Here is a 22,029-nt window from a genome sequence, read left to right as displayed (position 1 = left end):
ATGCTTAAGTTAACATCACCCATAGCAGGCTAGGTCTATTTTTGATTGCGAACACTCCAGAATAGCTCTACTTTTCTTTTACCAAGTGAAATCATTTTGGCGATGCTTCAATACTTTAACCGTCTGAGCAAACGGCAAACTTCTTGTTCGCATGCCTTACCTAGGTCTTCAGTACGTAGTCTAATATGGTTATAACCTATATCTATAAGAGTACAGTTAGTCCGGGAGGTAGCGTTGCATTTTAGGTAGTGTTTTTACGCCGATCGATTACCATCTTTTTCAATAGATCTCGAATCACTAATAAGTGAACCCACCGTCAGCTGACGCGCCCGCGGTGGGTGTGGGTGTGGGAGGTCGAGAAAATAGTGAAAAAAAAATCAAGCAATAGCACGCCGGCTGAAACTGTTTTCAGAAATAGTTGACATTATGCTGAGCTGAAGAAAAATAGTCAGCTGCATCGTGGAGGGGGGGACTATACGTCAGCTGCTCGCATGAACTTGTAAAAAAACGCATAAAATAAAGTTATAGTACGCCGGATGAAATTTAACTGGGTGATTGTTTAAATAATTACAAGTAGAAAAACAATAATCTCTCTCTCTCTCTCTCTCTCTCTCTCTCTCTCCCTCCCTCCCTCCCTCCCTCCCTCCCTCCCTCCCTCCCTCCCTCTCTCCCTCTCTCTCTCTCTCTCTCTCTCTCTCTCTTTCTAGGGTTTCGGATCTGCTCCTGCTTTTATGCTTGTTATCCGGTCCATCTGCAATACCCCATTTTCTACCTGGTATCAATGGATAGCGCTTCTTTCACTGTTAAAATGAATTTCATTAGTATTTTGCTATCTGCCTTTATTTGAACTCTATGTACAAGTGAAAACTTTCTCTCAGCAATACTGCGTCTTCAAGTATCTAATGTGCCTCGAAATTTCGTAACAATCCCTGTGCATATGTTCCATGGGTATATGGGCCATGTGTATGATTAAGCTGTGTGCTGTTCATAGCAAGTGATTAGCACGGTGATCAAACACTGACACTAACTCTTGATTGTACCCTGTCAATTCTCCCTCGCCTAAGTTCATATACATGACGCTAAACTGTGGTAAATGTGGTTGATCCGTGTGTAGCAGCGAAATTCATTGCCAAGGTGGATGTGCACGCGTTTTTCATTATAGATGCGTAAAAAATCATCTGTCTCTCCCGTTTAAAGTCATACGGTCCGTAAACTTTCGATATACCTGCCACAGATGCGTTATTGACACTCCACTTTCGAGCTTATCTATCGCGTCTTCCACATTTGGAGTAGATCAGCAGCGCCAACCTAATCCTTTCAACATGGCGACTGAAAATACCAATCAGGGTCAACCTACTTTGTCTCGCACCGAATTAGAAACGATTTCCTGAGCGTCTCTCTCCAGGGATATCCTCAACGTCACTAGGGCCGTCAGCAAAATGAACTCTAAGCTGTCTTCCATAAATATGTAATATGAAATCCTGTCTTGACCATGTTTCTGTTAAAATTGACAGGATTGCCGTAACCACACAAGATGCGGTTACTAAAATCGACAAACTCGCCCTTGCGAATGAGGCATTCAATGCTCGCTGTCTTTCTCTCGAAAAACGTGACGGCGCTGCGGATGATCGTGCTCAGAAGCTTGTTGACGAGTGCAGTGCCTTACGAGCTGAAACGTCGAATTATCGGAACACATCTAAGTCATGTGAGAAATGATCAGCTTTAATTCCTTCTAGAGACAACGACGTGATTTTGAAATATTTATAACAGGTCTTCCTGATATTGCTGACACTTCAGCACTCGGTGAGGTGTCTCGTATCGCTGCGGCACTTCGGATCTCTGACACAGCTTATGACGTAACTGCAGCCTTTCACATTCCTGATCCTGAGGGTAAACCTCAGCCACTCATTGTTATGTTTGCTTCCTCTATAAAGTGTAAGATGTGGATCGACAAGAAACGCATTTTAAAGGACTTGTTAGCAAAAAACATCGACTCCAACTTGCCTAACAGTCGTGTATATATCACTGTACCACTTACGTCATCTGAACTGTAACTCTACAATGCTAGCCGTCTGTTTGCCCGTCAACATGGATACAAACACATCTGGGTCAGGAATGGAGCAGTTCACTTAAGAAAAGATAATGACGATTCGACCCATTGCGTTCGCAAACTTAGCGACCTTCCTTGACCTCGTAGCTGACTATCTGGTACTACTACTGAAACCCCTCTAGACTCAGTTGCCCTATCCAGTGGGGTCGTTCTGTCTGAGCGTGATTTCGAACCACTTATCGTGGGATTTGAGAATAAACATGGATCTATAACTTGCCCCCATTATCCTAAGTCAAGCAATACTCTACCCTGTATTGCATTGCCTAAATCTGATAAATCACTTATATGTCACAGCAACGCACAATCACTGGTAACTCAAATCGATGAATTTCGAGACTCTAACTTTACCACCACATCTTTCATTTGATTTGCGTATCTGAAACATTCCTACAGAAGAAGATTTCGGACGAATCTGTATCATTACTTAATAACGTATTATTCTGCCGGGATAGGCTTGGCATTGGCTGTGGTGGAGTTGCAGGTTACCTACATTATATTATCAATGCTAATATTCTTGCCTCGTCCCCAGAGCAATATTATCACGAGCCGGAATACCTCATCTTTGCGATACCGAGTAAAGAAGTTCCTAATCTGCCACTTGCGGTTGTATATCGACCTCCCAAGATAAGGTATGTGCAATGTATTGAAGGAAGAATGAACAGAGAAGTGTTTACCTGAGAGAGGCTTTATTAAGAGTGATTAGACGTCGAAGTTAGGGAGTTTATCCCCACTCCTTATCTGCTTATACATATATAGATACTGTATTACTACATTACATATATTGTATACAAACACTACACTCTTCCCCACTAATTTGTGACGAAGACGTAGTTACAAATAGAATTATTTATTTAATCTGGGAGACCTTCTTGACGCTATTTTCGTGGCGTCATTTTGTTTTATATTCGAGTTCGAGGATTTCCAACAAGTTTTTTGTAATTGATCCGCATGTCGCTTAACGATAAGTCCCGATTCAAGTTTTACTCCATATGTTACTGGCCCTAGCTTTTTATACACTGTAGCTGGGACGCATGAAGGTGAGTTGATACTAAAGTCTTTTGCCCATACTTTTTCATACGGTTGAAATATTATTTTTCTCTTCGCTCTCGAGTTCCGAGCTTGCCTATCTAATTCAAAATTATTTTCGATTTGTATACCGAGACGTATCAAATCAAATTCGTTGCGTAGTTGTCTACCTAGCATTAATTTAGCTGGCGTTTCGCCTGTTGTACAGTGTTTTGAGGTTCTGTAGTCGAATAATATGTTATCAATAGCGATCTGTACATTTTGTCCCTTATTTAATAGAATTTTCAGTTTTCTTTTGAATGTTTTGACAAAGTTTTCAGCTGCCCCATTGGATGTTGGATATTTTACTGCTGAAAATATGTTTGATTCCTAGTTTTTTTACGAACTCTGAAAATTCTTTACATGTATATTGTGGGCCATTGTCGCTTACTATATTTGAAGTGGGACACCAAAACGTGAGAAAACTTTTCGAAACACTTCTATGCATTTAGATGCATTTGTTGATTTCATTTGAAACACTTCTGGCCACTTTGTTTTCGCGTCAATCAATAAGAGAAAAGTGTACCCTTTGTATGATCCTATGAAGTCTGTGTGAACTCTTAGCCATGGTATGTCTGGCCATTTCCATGAGTTTAATTCGCTTTTAACTGGGTTGTCACCCACTTCAATACAGTCACTACAAGAACGGACTATGTCTTCTATGTCTTTGTCGGTGTTGGGCCACCACAAAAATGATCTTGCTGTAGATTTCATTTTCACAATGCCGGTATGTGAGGCATGTAATTTGTCTAATATTGTTTTTCTCAATTTTGACAGTACTATAACCCGATATCCCCACATGAAGCAGTCTTGTTCGACCATTAATTCGTCTTTTTTTATGTGGTAAGTTTTTAGTTCACTTGAGATCAGTTTTTTGTTGGGCCAACCATTTTTTAGAAATAAAATTATTTTGGATAATTGTTTATCTTTTCTTGTTTCTTTAGCAATTAATTTACTATCTAAGCAGGTGTATGATTCTTGTTCTACATAATTGAGATATGTGTACTCTACCGATTCATTAACACTGTTATTTTTGTTGTCTAGAGGTATCGGTGAACGCGATAAGCCGTCTGCACTATTATCTTTTGATTTTACGTGTTTTATTTCGTACTGGAAGGCCTTTAGAAAATCTGCATATCTCTGCCATCTGCGTGTAGCCATAATAGGTATGCCTTTCTTTTCTCCGAAAATTCTGACGAGCGGTTGGTAGTCCGTACGCAATTCAAACTTCCTTCCATACAGATAATCATAAAATTTGGTGACCTCGAAAATTATTGCTCTGGCTTCTTTGTCTATTGTTGCATAATTTCTTTCGCCATAAGTTAGGGATTTAGATGCGTAAGCAATCGGACGATCACCTTCTGGAGTGTTATGCGAAATTATAGCTGAAAGCCCGTAATCTAAGGCGTCACACGTTAATATTACTTTTTTATTTAGGTCAAAATTAATAAGTACTTTTGCTGATTTTAAATCTTCTTCGGCTTTTTTGAACGCAATTTGGCTTGCTTTCGTCCATCGAAACTGGTCTTTGTTCAAGCACTCATATAGCGGTTGAAATTTTGTTGCTCGATTTTCAATGAATTTGTCATAGTAGTTTATCATACCCAAGAAGGCTTGCAATTCTTTGACATTCGTAGGTGTGGGTCCTTGGTCAATTGCTTCTACTTTATCTTTCAAGGTGTGTACTCCAAATTCATCAATGCTATACCCTAGGTACTTTATTTTTCTATAAAATAATTCACATTTTGATTTTTTTAATTTCAATCCGCATTCTAACAACTTGTCCAATACGGCCGTTGTATTTTTAATACATTCTTCTAGCGTACTACCTTCAACTACTATGTCATCTTGAAAAACTGTTACGGAGGTCATATTAGAAAATATTGGTTTCATTTAACTTTGAAAAAATCCGGGAGACGAGGGAATTCGGTACGGTAACACATTTTGCATAAAAAGACCTCTATGGGTGTTTAGTACTAGATATTTTTTGGAGTCATCGCTTAATAAAATTTGTGCATAGGCTTCTTTTAAATCAATTTTTGAGAAGAAAACACCACCCTGTAGGTTGGCGATTAAGTGTTCAATTCGAGGTAGTGGATGTCTAGCTGTCATAATACTGTTACAAAGGGTGAAATCACCCGTTTTGCCCCCTCTTTAATGATCTAGTAGTCAGCATAGATAAAAGACGTTTATAAACCTCTTATGTCTTTAAAAAGAATAAGGTTGCTGCGCCAACCGATATTATTGTTAAAACAGTCTTGTTTCAGACTTTAAACGAGAAACACATATTACGCATTAAAAGCTTTTCACAACATTTTAATTTCGCCTTTGATTTTGGCTTGTTGTTCACGCTCTTGATTTCTTTTGATTCGATAATAAGTAAACTCGCGGATCCATATTTTATTAACGTAACGCCTAAAAACGTTACATTGGTGTCAGAAGCGGGATCTTGAGTTCTTATTAATTGAGTCAATTCAGTGCGCGAACTTTAATTATGAGTAGCAGTCGTTTGACGCGCTCACGTCGAAGAGAAAGTAGCGGAGAAGAACCTTTCGTTATGGAGAATCCGCGGGTCCCTGAAACGATTCCATCACCTTCAGTGGACCCTCTTCCAATTCCTTCGACAATGTCTCAAATTGATCTGCTGAAGATCATGTCTCAACAGCAAGAGGCTGCTGAGCGCCAACAACAGCAACTTCTTCAGCTGCTTCTTGATCAACAAGAACAGCGAAGAAAAGAACAAGAACAACGAGAAAGGGAAATTGCCTCTCAGCTGGAGCAGCGCAGGCTTGATAGAGAAGCACAAGAACGATCCGAAACCAGTCTGCACGAACTGTTTCGGACGACTGGAGAGGCTCGAGAGCGTTCAGAAAACAATCTTCAAGACCTTCTTCGGACGACTGTGGCAGCTCTTCAGTCCGTTCATCAAATGAGTGGCACTGGAGGACCAGCTGTTACACCGCAGGGTTCTAGAGTCGCTACTCCTGTTCCCTCTCCTGTTCCCTCGCCTGTTCCTGTTCCCGTTGTACAAGAAATCCGACATCCAGGACAAATCCAGGATGTTCGAGATTCAAGGTCTGTGCCTTTTACTAGGGGAGTAGTTGAATCCCCAGTTTGTAGAAATAGAGTAAACAATGAGGTTGATTTTTCCGAGCGTCTGTCTCAGGTTCAGCCTCAATACTCTAATTTGAGTCAATTAAATAATTCGAGACTTCCTGGGGTTACTTCTCAGATTATTGAGAAATCCTTTTGTCCTTTGAAACCGCCAATTTTTGATGGAAAGATTCCATGGGCGGAGTATGAACGTCAATTTAATACAATTGCTAAACATAATCAGTGGGACTCCGCCATGAGGGCCCACAGCCTTGCTTCTTGTCTTCGGACGCCGGCTCTGAATGTTTTAACGGCATTGTCTGAAGAAGAAATTTCTGATTACGAAAAACTTAGTTCTGCATTAAAGTTAAGATACGGAAATGACCACTTGACGAAACTGTACACGGCTTAATTACAGACTAGGAGACAAGGACGAGACGAAGACCTCGCGTCTCTTAGCCAGGATATAGAACGGCTTTCACGTGTAGCATTGCCAGATCACGAGCCGTCTCGTAATTTATTAGCTACTCAAGCCTTTTTAAATGCACTTAGTGATCCAGAAATTAAAATGGCCGTTGGAACATCGGGCCTCACTTCTCTGCGGGAGGCAACGGCCAAAGCCCTCGAGGTGGAGGCAATGAGAAAGCAATATTTTGGGCTGAACAAGCTTCGTCGGATTAAGGTGTCTGAAAACGCCTCAAAAAGGCGAAGTTTTGAACACTCGGAGGAGTCAAAACCTCAAAATTATAAAAATAGAAATAACAGTAACAATTTTAAACCAAGAAATCGAGGTTCTTTTCAAAACCAACAAAACCAGCGTATAAATAAAAACGTGGTCGTGACAAGTCAAACTAGCTTGACTTGTATATTTTGTAAAAAAACAGGTCACGACGCCAATCATTGTTTTCTAATTAAAAAAATTAGTGGAAAACCGATTCAAGGCTCGAATCCAAATTCTTATAATTGGCGTAAGAAAAATATAGAAATGGGGGAAGCAGATCCTCAATCGAGTTCTTCAACAGGAACTCACCCAAAAAACTAATTTCAGATGATTTGTCAGGGCGAAAATCATCGCAGATTGTTAGTAGTGAAAGCCCTCTTGAAGAACAGTTTTTAATTAAAAGTCTACGACAGTCTGGTCTTTACGCGCGCGGTACTGTAAATGGCGTCGATTGTCTATGGGTAATAGACACGGGCGCGGAAGTAACCGTAGTTCGATCGGATCTCTTTAAATCCGATGACCAGATTGTTCCCTCTTTTTCTCTGCGAACAGCCACTGGAAAGACGACCCCGGTTTTGAGACAGGCTACTGTCCAAATTAACCTTTTTGGGTGTATCGACTCTCCACATAAGGTTTTTATAGCAGATATAGAGGATGAAGGTATTTTGGGAATAGACTTTCTTACAGCTCATAACTGTGTTATCTCGACTAAGAGAAATTCACTAGCTTCAAACAATCGCGAAATAACTCTTTGTACGAATAGGAATGGAATTTATTGGACCCCTCCTAGAATTCGAGAAATAGAACTTTCGGAGGATGATTTGCAACAACATTTTCCTTTACATGTGAGTGTTCACATACTATTACAGCACAAGAAAACAAATTTGAACTTACTGGTGATTAGAGGAATTAACGACATCAGAGTCAGGGCGGCTAGGTGGTCTAGTGGAGTAAGGCTCCGGTAAAGCATCGCTAGATACCAGGTTCGATTCCTGGCTCCGTCGTTAATTTTTCGAATTTACCAGTAGTTCAAGAATTATATACGATTCACAAAATGAATATTGCCTCGTGATTAATATTAATGTTGATGATGCATATCCGCATTTCAATATTAGACGGTCATTGACTGTCTTACGAGCTTCGCACCAAGATGCGTAAGATACCAAAATGTAAACACTTACAGACATTCTTACAAATTTGTGTCTCGAAGAGGAAGAACACATACTATTACAGCACAAGAAAACAAATTTGAACTTACTGGTGATGAGAGGAATTAACGACATCAGAGTCAGGGCGGCTAGGTGGTCTAGTGGAGTAAGGCTCCGGTAAAGCATCGCTAGATACCAGGTTCGATTCCTGGCTCCGTCGTTAATTTTTCGAATTTACCAGTAGTTCAAGAATTATATACGATTCACAAAATTTTCCTTTACACTTACAGAGCCTTGTTCAGAAATCTTCGATTTCGTTAAATTCAGCTCAGGTAGAATCGTTTAAATCTCTTTTACTAGAATTTATAGATTCTTTCGCCAAAGATAGTGGTGATAAGGGCCGATGTACTTCTGTCAAGCACAAGATCGACGTCGGAGAGAGTTCGCCGATAAAACAAGCTCCTCGAAGACTCGCTCTCAACGCCCGAGAAGAGGTGAAAAAGCTTGTGGAAGACATGCTAAAGAACGATGTTATTGAACCATCGTCTAGTCCCTGGGCCTCACCAATCGTCCTTGTTAACAAAAAGGACGGATCCAAACGATTTTGTATCGATTACAGGAAGCTGAACGATATAACGAAGAAGGATTCTTACCCTTTACCCAGAATCGATGAAACACTCGACCTGATAGCTGGTGCAACTTGGTTCAGCACCATAGATCTTCAGAGTGGATACTGGCAGGTCGAAATGGATCCTCTAGATAAAGAAAAAACAGCTTTTGTTACGGGCTTAGGAGGATTATGGCAGTTCAAGGTTATGCCGTTTGGTTTAAGTAATGCCCCGGCTACCTTTGAACGAATGATGGAGGCTGTTCTCCATGGGCTCACGGGCAAAATATGCCTCGTTTATTTAGACGATATAATCGTTTTTGGCAAGAACTTTGAAGAAGAAGTTCAAAATCTCAGACAAGTTTTCGCTAGGCTGAAGCAAGCAGGTTTGAAAATGAGCCCGAAAAAATGCCATCTGTTCCAGAAAGAAGTGGGCTTCCTTGGACATATCGTTTCAGCACAAGGTGTGAAGACCGACCCATCCAAAATAGAGAAGGTTTCTTCTTGGCCGACACCTAAGAATAAAGAACAAATTCAAAGCTTTTTAGGCCTTTGTACGTATTACGGAAGATTTGTAAAAGGTTTCGCTAGTATAGCTAAACCTCTCCATCACTTGACCGGGATCAAGATTCCTTTTGACCGGACCCCGGAATGCGAAGAGGCTTTCAAGAAATTAAAGGAAAATCTTATTTCTTCGCCGATTTTAGCTTATCCAGAGGTCGAAATTCCTTTTATTTTAGATACGGATGCATCTCTTTCAGGAATAGGCGGGGTTCTGTCACAAATTCAGGGAGGTCAAGAGAGAGTGATAAGCTATTTCAGCAGAGTTTTGAGTAAAACCGAGAGGAATTATTGTGTCACTCGTAGAGAGCTTTTAGCTGTCGTTGAGACCGTAGTACATTTTCACCATTATCTGTACGGTAGGAGATTTTTGATACGTACAGATCATGCTTCTCTCAGGTGGCTACTTTCGTTCAAATCTCCCGAAGGTCAGGTAGCTAGATGGTTAGAAAGGCTCGGTCAGTACGATTTTGATATTCGTCATCGAGCAGGAATTCATCATGGAAACGCCGATGCTCTCTCTCGAAGACCCTGCGCGGAAATGCCAGAGTGTAAACAGTGTGCACGATTAGAGAAAAATCGTGACCCCTCTCTTATAATACGGAAGATTTCTTTCAAAAATAACCAGGAGGAATGGAGAAAATCGCAACAAGAGGACGACACTTTGAATCGAGTGAAGTCGTGGAAAGAAGCAGAAACTCGCCCGGACTGGCAGGATATATCTTTAGTCGAGCCAGATTTGAAAATTTATTGGGCTCAATGGGACTCTATCCTTTTAATTGATGGAATTTTATACCGAAAATGGGAATCTGCAGACTTGAAAGAAATCAGGTGGCAACTTTTGGTTCCCAGGTCACGAGTTCCAGAGATTCTTGCTCTTTATCATGATTCTCCTGCAGGCGGACACTTCGCGTCAAATAAAACTCTGGGCAGAATTCGCAACTTCTACTTTTGGCCCCGTTGCCGGATGGACGTCGAAGATTGGTGTCGAAGATGTCGAATCTGCACGGCAAAGAAAGGACCTCGAGCGAAGGGACAAAGCTCTCTTCAAATTTACAACGTGGGAGCTCCATTTGAAAGAATAGCGATGGACATTCTTGGACCTCTCCCGATAACCCATTCTGGAAATAAATATGCTTTGGTTATTGCTGATTATTTTACTAAGTGGCCTGAAGTGGTTCCTCTCGCTGATCAAGAAGTCTCTACTGTAGCACAGGCATTCGTTAAAGAATTTATTTGTAGACACGGAGTTCCTCTAGAACTTCATACTGATCAAGGCCGAAATTTTGAGTCAACCTTAATGAAAGAGGTTACTCAGATTTTAGGGGTTAGGAAAACTCGTACAACTCCTTTGCATCCGCAATCTGACGGCATGATAGAGCGTCTGAATCGGACTTTGCTACAATATTTGTCGTCCTTCGTAGAGCAGAATCAGAGAGACTGGGACTCCTGGATCCCTTTCTTCCTCTTATCTTACAGATCTGCGATTCACGAGACGACGAAACAGACGCCAGCCCTCATGCTTACTGGAAGAAATCTTCGACTTTCGTCAGATTTAGAGAAAGGCCTTGTTCCTGTGCAAAGACAGCATCAAACAGATTATGCCTTTTCATTACAACAACGTTTAGAAGAAATTCATCACTTTGCTAGGAATAGAATTTCTATGGCTTCAGATAAATTGAAAACTCGTTATGATATTCGAGCCAGAGATTTAAAATTTAATCCTGGAGATTCTGTCTGGCTCTTTCAACCTCGAAGACAGAAAGGACGATGTCCAAAGCTACAAAGAAATTGGGAAGGCCCTTACTTAGTGGTTAACCGATTAAATGATGTTGTTTATAGAATCCGAAGATCTTCTCATTCGCGTCAAAAAGTGGTTCACTTGGATTGTCTTGCTCCATTTGAAGAAGATCAACCTGGAACAGTCTCCTCAAGACCAGGAACTTCCTTTGAGGTTAGATCTTCAAACGAACACCCTTGACGACTGTGATTGATTTGGCCTTCTTTACAGTCGGTCATCGATTGGGAGAAGAATTTACCTTTCGGAATTCATTTGAGTAAAACTCGACCGCTTACGATTATTATTGAAGGAAATATCGGATGCGGAAAAACAACTTTCACCAAGAGGTTTTTAGCAGATCGCCAGGTCTGTACACTTTTAGAACCTCTTGAGGAATATCGAGATGTAGCTGGAATTAATCTTCTAGATTTGATGTATCAAAACCCAGATCGTTATTGCTATTATTTTCAGCATTTCGCTCAAATGGTTATGTTAGACAGACATCTGCAGACGACTTTATTGCCTGTAAAGGTGATGGAAAGATCGATATTCAGTAGCAATTGTTTTGTAGAAGCTCGTCGAAGGTTAGGTAATTTTCGCGACTTCGAATCACATTTATTGACAAAAAATTTTGATCTTCTCATTCGCTCGTCTGAGCTTAGAGTAGATTTGATTGTTTATTTGCGAGTTTCCCCAGAAACTTCTTTTGCTCGAGTTAGTTCCCGTTCTCGTGAGGAAGAATCGAGTATTTCTTTAGAGTTACTCAGAACTATCCATGAGGTTCATGAAGATTGGCTAGTAAAACAAACCTTTTCTTCTTTATCGGCTCCTGTTTTGGTTATCAATGCAGAATCCACAGCCGACCAAGTTTATTCTAGTTTTTGTTTTGCAATGACACACGGACAAGGCTAGAGAGATTTCTTGTTTGGCGTTTAAAGGATTTATTCAATAAGAAACTTTATTCTAATTTTAACAAACAATATAATTAAAAAAAGAAAATAACGAGTAACATTTTTAATTTTTTTAATTTCCTCTTTCACTTCTTCGCATTCATTGCACCCACTCGTCTCTCTTTTTGCGATGAATAGACTTTGGCCACAGATCCAACATTTAGCCTTTTCCTCATGGAATGTGAGGTGAAAGGATATTATATGGTCCAGTAATTTGGGTTCTGAGCTGTTTAAAAAAAAATATTTTTATGTTCTTCATAATTTATTTGTGTTATTCGATATGATGAACTTACTGGAGGATGAAGCAAGATTTGCAAGAATAATCCGTTCTGCCTTTTTCTTGAAATCCTTCTGACTTGCCACATGACATTTCTTCCCATTTTGAATCAAGAAAATCACAGATTTTTTTTTCTGAGAGATCTTCGATGTTGCTCGGGAGACGTTTGCGTGATGGTGCTCCCGCATTTGGGGAAATATGTTCTTTTGAGTTCAAGCTCGCGCTTGGTCGATGGGGTGCCGGACAGCAAAGAGGAGGCCTTGTCCGACACACTATCGACCAGGTCTGGGGCGATTTTTGGATGATGCCCCGACCGGCGTCCGTGCCGGCCGGGGAGCAACAACGATGTTTTCAATGAGAGGTTGTTTGTTTTCAAGAGATCTTTTGTTTTCCTGAAGGTTTTGTTTCCTTCTAGAAATTTCTTCTTCGGAATCGAGTTTTGTGTCGGATAGGCTTTGGTTTAAGGAATAATGTGAAAAGAGCCACGATTATTTTTCGAGGTCGATGAGCGATTGCTTGATTTTCACATTTTATTAACCTTAAGTGTCAGTTTTTGTGAGTACTTTTTCAGGTTACTTGACACAGCCTTTTCCCATCCAATTTTTTCCCGATTCCTGAAGATGACTGGTGGTCTTATTTTGAGGAAGGACGCAGAAATGATTCAGATAAGATCGTTTCTTTTCTTTAGAATACATATGTGATTTATTTTATTCGAGTATTCTCCCAAATTCACTTAGTGAATTTGATTAGTTATACCATCACTCACATTTGTCCTTCCAAAACTCTAGGGTGTGCTGTTTCTAAAGAAGACTAGGATCAGTCACCCATCCATTTTCCTGTTTCCTGTGTGAATTTTCAAAAAGAAATCTGCCTTTATCCTGTTTGGTCCTGGAATTGTCGGTTCCTGCTTCGATGTTTTCATCCGAATCTGTTTCTGAGGGATCCTTCATGAGGAAGATTGAGTTTCTTTCCGACATCAATCTGGGCCGTTGCGGATAACTTTGAATTCATGAAGCCACATAACACTTAATAACACTAACCTTTATAAAACATGGCACATAAATTTTTGAGATTATTTAACGCTCAACTATCTGCTCAAGGTTTTCTGTGGTTTACCTTGAGACTGTGGGCAAATGCCAGATAGTAAAAAAGGGAGTTCTTAAATTTTTAGAGCCACAGCTCCAACTCACCTTTGAGCACTGACTACTAGAATACTTTTATAATTATTTTATCTTTCCTGAGTCGGGACGACTCTTTCCCTCGGGGGGGAGTAGTGTTACAAAGGGTGAAATCACCCGTTTTGCCCCCTCTTTAATGATCTAGTAGTCAGCATAGATAAAAGACGTTTATAAACCTCTTATGTCTTTAAAAAGAATAAGGTTGCTGCGCCAACCGATATTATTGTTAAAACAGTCTTGTTTCAGACTTTAAACGAGAAACACATATTACGCATTAAAAGCTTTTCACAACATTTTAATTTCGCCTTTGATTTTGGCTTGTTGTTCACGCTCTTGATTTCTTTTGATTCGATAATAAGTAAACTCGCGGAACCATATTTTATTAACGTAACGCCCAAAAACGTTACAATACTTTTATTAAATGTGACTTTATAGTTGCCGCAGATTCTTACGGACCCGTCGGGTTTAATGATTGGAACTATTAGTGTGCCCCATTCACTTACCTCAACTGGTGTTAATTTTTTTTCCTTGACTAATCCATCTATTCTAGACATATATCTATGGCATGGTTCGTGCTTTGTAAAATATAGGAGCTGTCTGCGTAAGCATTCTAATCACAAATTTAGCTTTATTGTACACACCAATGCCGGGGGAAAACAATTTATCGTATTTTTGGAAAATTTCTTCTCTTTTGACTTGCAACAGTTTCTCTTCGCGGTTAACCTTAACATTTTCTATTTCCTTTTGTGCGGCTTTATTTTTATTTGTTGAGTTTTTGCTGTTAATGCTTTGTTTTTCTATTCGATTGATTTCTTCTATCGACTGTTCAATTCCTAATGGCCACAGTCCTAGTTTGTTTAACCAATCACGTCCCATGAGTGGTTTTCCCTTTTTTCCGACAACATATAAGTTTGCTCGGGCTATTATGGTACCATACCTAATTTCAATGTTACATAGCATTCCTATGGGTTTACACTTTTCACCGCTGTAATAGTTTAATATGATTTCGGTAGGGTTTATTTTATTTTTAGTAAAATTTTTTTTGTAATCAACTTCGCTTATTAGTGAAATTGGTGATCCCCCATCTACTTTCACAGTAATCAATTTGTTTTCAATTTTAACATCTAGTCATTTTGATCTAATTTTAATTGATTTACAGTTTATTGAAAATAAATCTTCAAAGTTCTCCTCATTGTCGCTACCAAAATCAGATTCACTATGATGACAATCATCGTTTTATTCGACATTATGTACCTTTTTCGGTTTACCTTTTGTTGGCGCCTTGCATACAGTTTGCATGTGACCGATTTTACCGCAATTGTTGCATGTTTCCGCTTTATGCCAGCAGTTCTGCTTTTCATGGTTGGGTCTGCCGCAACACGCACATCGACGCCCCGTTGTTGATCTTGAGTTCGCCTGGAATTCGCGTCGCTGATTGCCTCGTAATTGTTGCTGGCCTCGTGCTTGTATATGATGAGAGCTTGTGGACTGGTCTTCCGTGCCGTTGTTGTCTTTCTCTAACTTGTCTACAGCTGTGTTAGCCGCTTCTATCGCTGTAGCTGTTTTGATTGCGTCATCCACTGTGAGGGTTTTGATCTTGAGTGAAGCGATTTTAATTTGTTTGTTGCGGATTCCCGTTATTAATTGATCACATAAGGCTTCATTTTAATTTGCAAATTTGCAGTCCTTAGCTAATGTGCGTAAGCAAGCAACATACTGAGTGAATGTTTCATTCTCGTTTTGTTTTCTCTCTCTAAAGCGTTGTCTTAAGCTCGTTAAATTCACTTTTGGTTTTACATAATTTTGCATGTTAGTTATTATGTCTTCAAGTTCAATTTCCTTGGGTTCTTTGGGTGCACATACTTTTCTCACTATAATGTATCGTCGATATCGTTCGCTTCAAAATATAGTTCAGTTCTTTCTACAAATTCTTCGAAATCGTCTGTACCGACTTTGAAATCAAGTTTGGCCGTGTATTCTATTATCTTAGCTTCCACTATTGGCGTTTCACTCGATTTTTTTTTGTTTCACTGTTATCACTAGTTTCACTGGATGTGTTTGAATCGTTCTCTATTTCTTTTTTCACTGCCTCTCTTAATAAGCGTCTTAGTTCGTCTAATCTTAAATTGTTCGACGCTGGTATATCCCTGGACTTCAATTCTTCTAAAACCTTCTCTTTACTAAGGTCTTGTATCAAGGCTGTTATTAGTTTTACTTGTGCGTGAATCCTTTAGTTCTCGTCGCCACTGTAATGTATTGAAGGAAGAATGAACAGAGACGCGTTCACCTGAGAGAGGCTTTATTTAGAGTGATTAGATGTTGAAGTTCGGGGGTCTATCCCCACTTCTTATCTGCTTATATATAGATACTGTATTACTACATTACATATATTGTATACAAACACTACAGTACACTGAGAGAAAAATCTCAGAAAAATTACCCTGCTGTTACTAATCGTGATGTAAAAGACACCTAATGCAGTTTTTATTGATGCATGTTACAAAAATGATGGGTTTTTATGAAAAAAATTACTACCTTGCTTAGAAACTATGTATTTCGGCAGCACAAAATTGAAAATGTGACGACGCATTTTTCTGATGCAGCACGGTAAAAACTGCATTAGGTGTCTTTTACATCACGATTATAGTAACAGCAGGGTAATTTTTCTCAGATTTTTCTGTCCGTGTATGTATATGAATTCGAAGATATTTTCCTTATCCACTCACATGCCTATAAGAACCTAGTCATCGTAGGCGACTTCAATTCAGATCTTCTGGTAAAATCCTTCGATTTTAAGCATTGTGACGTGGATTTTTTCCGCACCTCGGCCACTCGGAGAAAATGACCGAGAACTTATCGCGTGCACAATAATTTGGCGTTCACGATGTATCCTGTTTCCAAAAACAATATCGCGAAATTCTGTTGGGCGCCTGGCGTGATCAAGACGCCTCGAAATCGTTAATGAGCTCTACCTCGGAAATATGCTCAGTAGCTCAGTACCGCGGAGAGGGGAGAGGTACTTTTTAGAGAGAGAGAGACACTCGAATATCACATACTACTTATCAAAAGAAGTAAAGTAAAATCTTATATTTCACAATAGTGGTGATTCAAAAACAAAAAAAAAAAAAACAAAAAATAATTCAAAAGTCGCTCATCGCGATTCTAAAAATCGACAGAAAATTACACGTAACCTATGATATTCCTTACTCTACTGAGCTCGCGGCTCCCTAACTAAAATTTCACTGAACAATCACAAGATCTCCCTGCGCTACTCTCAATTCGCAAATTCGCAATTTTGCTTCAATAGCATGTGACAGGAAAATAAAACTCTTCCTCGACGTCAAAACTCGAATTGACTCCTCGAGAACTCGATCAACCCCCGAACCCTGATAATCAACACTAACCCTGTAGGTAGAAAATTAGTAAAAACATAATCGTCAACTGTACTGTCAACCTATAGATTAGACCAAGTATCACGCTCCACGAGGAAAGACTCACACTGTGTTTGACCGCAAAATAAGTACCCCTGCCTGCATATGTTGTAACAGGTCGGCAGCAAAGCGAAGACGCGAGATCGGCGCAGACTAGCTGCGAAGAATAAACACACTTCAGTTGTGAGTGGTCCTCGAGGAGTCTCGGCCGCATAAGGTTCGATTTCGTCAAATTTAATATCATACATACTGTTTTATGAATAGTTACTTCGACTGTCTGTCGTCGATTCAACTAATTGTTAGTTCGCCAATTAAGAAGGATAACTTAATCTGGTACATCGTCAAGTAGTAAGTGAATAAATTTATATATCTTCACCTATACGCTTTTCTATTGTCTTGCAATTACTTTTGGTCCTCCACGTATCCTCCTTCTGTTGTCTCTTCTATTTAATGACCGAGCTAGTCGAATTCCAAATTTAATTATTTATTTATTAATGGTCAATTTATAAACGGAAATTTAGGTATTGGTTCCTCAAACCAATTGGCGCCCAACGAACTTATAGAACTAGTTAACTAATTAGCCGGGAGCCCCGTCAGCCGACGGACCATGGCCGCGGCAGGTGGTGTGTATTTTTATTTGATATTCGTCAAATTGTCTTTGTCAAAAAGTACGCCGTCTCAAGCAATGATTGCTGGAAACCGAAACTAACACTACTTTCTCGACGGTGCGGCGCGGCGTCGAGCTACCGAACAGACGGCGTCCTCAATCCCACCCGAGATCGCACCCGACTCGGAGCTTCAGAGCCACCGCGAGCTGTCTTAAATCTAAACGTGACAACTTCACTTGACTTAAAGCTTATTTCAACTAAACAGATCCTTAACGCCACGATACTTCAGACGCAATCAAAACTCAATATACTAACTTCTCGTCTCAACCGCTACTCAACGCAACAACAATTTCGACTATACATAACCTCAACTCAACTAAACACTATCTTAAACAAGCGGCAACTTAACCAAGTGCAAGCGCAACTAAACGTAACCTCAACTATACGCTATCGCAACGCATCCGAAATCTAACCTTCCCGAAATCCTCGAAAACGTTATTCGCTAATCCGAGCACTCCAATTCGGCACTTCCCAACCTACTCGAGAGGTGACGCTGAAAAACCCGATAACGCGGCTTGACCCGGTACAGCGGAATTCGGCTGTACTTAATTTCAAATACGAGAGAGACTCAACTAAAACCCGTGACTCTACTCAACTTTCGCAAGAACTTAAAATTTACTCTACTCTAACACGCGTACTTAGGCTACGGTCATCAAGCAAAAGAATCGGCAAAAGAATTTCGAGTACTTTTGTACTACGCGAATCCAAAATGGCTATCCGTTACTCGGCAAGCCTTTTCGCAATTATGTTCGAAATTCAATCGCGGGGATAGAAGACGCGCTTTCCTTCTACATCCTCGCAACACCCTCTTCATCCCCTTCGCGATTTTTGGGCGGCTCCATTACTTCGCGAAACTCCCTAAAACGTGACTACCTGTCACGACCGCCAGAACTAGAGTGGTTTCAAAAACCCACGACCTGCCGCAATACTGATCTCGATACGCCATCCCATACGTGACGTCATACCTACGAGTATACGCAATAATCGACCCGTCATTGATTTCGTCGATTGCGCAACTCGACGCGCACCTTTAATAGCATCGCGGCGCAGAACTTAACGCTAAATCGCAATCTCGACCTCCGCGCAGCTCCATGACGTCTTGGTGGTGAGCGTGGTGCTCCCTCATCGCTTGTCGGTCCGTCGCAAGTTCGCTAGGCAATTGTTGGCGGGGCGAAGGGGGAGAGGCTGCGGCGCGCTGGCCGGGCGGCCGCCAGCGGGAATGGCGTCCGCCTTGGATTCCCACGCTGCAGGATCTGCGTTGGCTCCCCCTCAGCAGCCTCGACATCCTTCCCACGAGATCGTCGCTATTCCGCCTCGCTGAAATATCCTGGACGTCGGAGTTGGCCGCTGGCCTGTGGCCGGTGTACTAAAGAAAAGGAATAAAAAAAAAAAAAATCTGCAATATCTCGATCATGATTCGCTACTGTGTCCCTTTCGGAAGTTCGGATGCGTGACTCCAGTTCTGGTGCTGTTCTACAATTACTTCGCGACCCGATCCCTGAAACCCCTAACCGTGGGTTCCGCCCAGGGTTCAGGGAACACCTTGTAGCGGACATACATGAAAGGAAATGCCACGTTACAGTATATGAGAACTATTGCTTTGATAAACAAATATGACCCAAAGCAAACTATTGTTAAACATCAAAACTGTTGAATAAGTACTACATTTGTGTGAGACGATTTTTAATCTCCAATTTAGCCACCGGTTTCCATTTAAACTAAAAAGTAAAAATAACGATCGATCTTCTGAAGATCAGTCTTTTGTATCCGATTTTTTGGATGAATCAATTTTTCCAAAACCAATTCGAATCGATTCTGAGAATCGATATTTTGCTTGAGATCGCCCATCCCTAGTATTTAGTCATGAATTAGCTAACTGCTGTTTCGGGTAATTTCTCTTGTAATATTTTTCACTTTACTACAACGAGTTATGCAACAGATCTCTTGAAAACTCAAAGATTATTCAATGATTTCTGTAACTTGTTCAGGCTGGATTGTATGAGCGGGATAGAGTAACAACAATTTGAGTCAGTGATTTATTATAAAGAAACTCTGGATTATTTATTTAATATAATAGTAATATACATGTGGTTTTGATAATACGTGCTTCTTCGGTCACATGCGACTCGAGAGCAGCGTCGGTTGTCTTGGAATGTATGATAGACAGACAGATCTACATTCATTATATAATCAAAGGCTAGTCTAACTACATAATCTAAAGACTGTATAGTACATGTTCTTTCACTTCGATTCTCTGTATATCCTCCCCTTTTTTACTTGTTGTGCCCTTCACACGCAATGTGGTATTGAATAAAGACTACACACAAATATCTACCGACATTTAACCCTTTATTATTCCGCCCGATCCCAAAACCAACAGGTTATGGGCCCAGGAAGTTTTCGCGCTGTGCGGCTATAATATTCATGGGCCATTTGTGTTCACGTTCGAAGAATTTAAAAGATACTCGATTTAAGGTTATGTTACCTCATGGTATGAACTTTTCCGCGTGTCTGACTCGTGTTTTGTAAAGCACAATAATCGGTCTGAAAATTGTGTACCGCGGATGACACGGCCACTACTAACACAGTGACTATAACTGCGTCAGTAATAATAGGTGGTAGTGGACATACGTTCGAGAAACTGGAAGGAACTGCAAACTACAACAATTGGAAGTTTACGATGCGGATGTCGTTAATCCTAGATGGTCTATGGGATTGCGTATTGGGAACAGATACTGATGCAAATCGCGATCAGAAAGCATTGACAAAGATTTGTTTATCTGTTCAACCAACGTGTTGCCCCCACGTCAGAGAAGCTGATACGGCTAAACTAGCTTGAGATAACCTAAAAACTGCGTTCGAAGACAAAGTTTTATGTCGTCGACAAAGTCTGATGCGACGACTGCTCCGAACGAGGTATGAAGATTTCACATCAATGGAAGATTATGTCAGCGGGTTAGTATTATTAGCTCAACAACTAGCCGACATCGGACATAAGGTGAATAATGAAGAAATCGCCGTGCTATTATTGGGTGGATTGCCCACCGAGTTTGAGCCATTAGTTATGGGTATAGAAGCAACACACACAACGCTCTCGAGTGAAATGGTCAAATCCAGCGTCAACAACAGCGACTGGATTGTCGATTCTGGTTGTACAACGCATATGAGTATGCGCAAGGACTGGTTCGTTAATTATTTCAATAAAGACTCTAAAGAAATCACTGTTGCCAATAATCAAAAATTGACAAGTAATGGTGTAGGTGAAGTGAAAGTTAACCTAAAAGTTGACATTCAAAAGACAATAAAAGATGTGATATGTGTACCTGACATTGCCGCAAATTTATTGTCTGTGAGCAAAATGACTGAAACAGACATGATAGTTGTGTTTGACAAAAACAAGTGTCGTGTATACGATAAGACTGATTACAAAATTAAAGAAAGCTGCAAAGTTTCAGCATCCAACGTCGACGGTGTCTATAGATTGGATCAATCCATGCAGCCATACCCTCAGACGCGAGAAGTTGCTGTGACAACTTTTGAAGATAGGGCTACCAAGGGAACCCGGGAATCCGCAGCCTTGTCGGTGAATAAGGCATCGAGGGAGGTTTGGCATAGACGGCTGGGACATCTCAGCGAGGCGAGCATGGACATGCTAAAGAATGGACTCGCCGATGGTATAAGTTTCAATGATGATGAACAGGTAAGGGATTGCATCCCATGTATTAAGGGGAAGCAAGCAAAAAAGTCATTTCCTAAAGGTGAGGCTAAAAGAGCGCAGAACAAATTGGAACTGATACACTCTGATTTGTGCGGACCCATGTCTGTGAACTCGTGGAGTAGCAAGCGTTATTTGCTGACCTTCACTGATGATTTCTCAAGAAAAAGCTTTAGCTATTTGCTCAAGTCTAAATCAGAGACATTGAGTGCATTCATTGAATTCAAAAGACTTGTAGAGAATCAGACTGATTTGAAAATAAAAAGATTGAGGACTGATAATGGTAGTGAATTCTGTAACAAAGATTTTAATCGGTTCCTAAGGGGACATGGAATTATACATGAGACAACGGTACCTTACAACCCTGAGCAGAATGGAGTCGCTGAGAGATTGAACAGGACCATAACGGAGAAAGCCAGATCGATACTGAAGGACTCTGGACTGGAAAGGCGCTACTGGGAAGAGGCGGTGGCGACTGCCACGTATCTCAAGAATCGAAGCCCGACGGTTGCAGTTCCCGGAGCTACGCCTGAAGAAATCTGGACCGGCTCTAAAGTCGACGTGAGTGATCTGCGGGTATTTGGGTGCAAAGCTTATCCACACATACCAGCTGAACGCAGAAAGAAACTCGACAGTAAATCTCAAGATTACATAGTGGTAGGGTATTGTGAACACACTAAAGGATACAGGCTCACTGATCCTTCAGAACCTAGAAAAGCAATAAA

General features: G+C 40.6%; 1 protein-coding gene across 3 annotated transcripts in view; it reads left to right on the top strand.

Annotated features, from left to right (window-relative positions):
• The window catches only part of Tg (transglutaminase), a 519,386-nt gene that overhangs the window by 128,269 nt on the left and 369,088 nt on the right, over window positions 1-22,029 (top strand). The window contains exon 2 of one of the 3 annotated variants that reach the window (XM_046608807.2): window positions 1,515-1,705. The exons of the other annotated variants lie outside the window; for them this stretch is intronic. Coding sequence (XP_046464763.1) covers window positions 1,535-1,705 — 171 coding nt within the window. The 5' untranslated portion in view covers window positions 1,515-1,534. The remainder of the gene's footprint in view (window positions 1-1,514; window positions 1,706-22,029) is intronic. 3 annotated transcript variants of the gene reach the window in all.

The sequence above is a fragment of the Neodiprion pinetum genome, chromosome 1 (assembly GCF_021155775.2).
Source record: "Neodiprion pinetum isolate iyNeoPine1 chromosome 1, iyNeoPine1.2, whole genome shotgun sequence".
In the NCBI taxonomy this organism is placed as follows: domain Eukaryota; kingdom Metazoa; phylum Arthropoda; class Insecta; order Hymenoptera; family Diprionidae; genus Neodiprion; species Neodiprion pinetum.
This window is presented reverse-complemented; position numbering and strand designations above follow the sequence as displayed.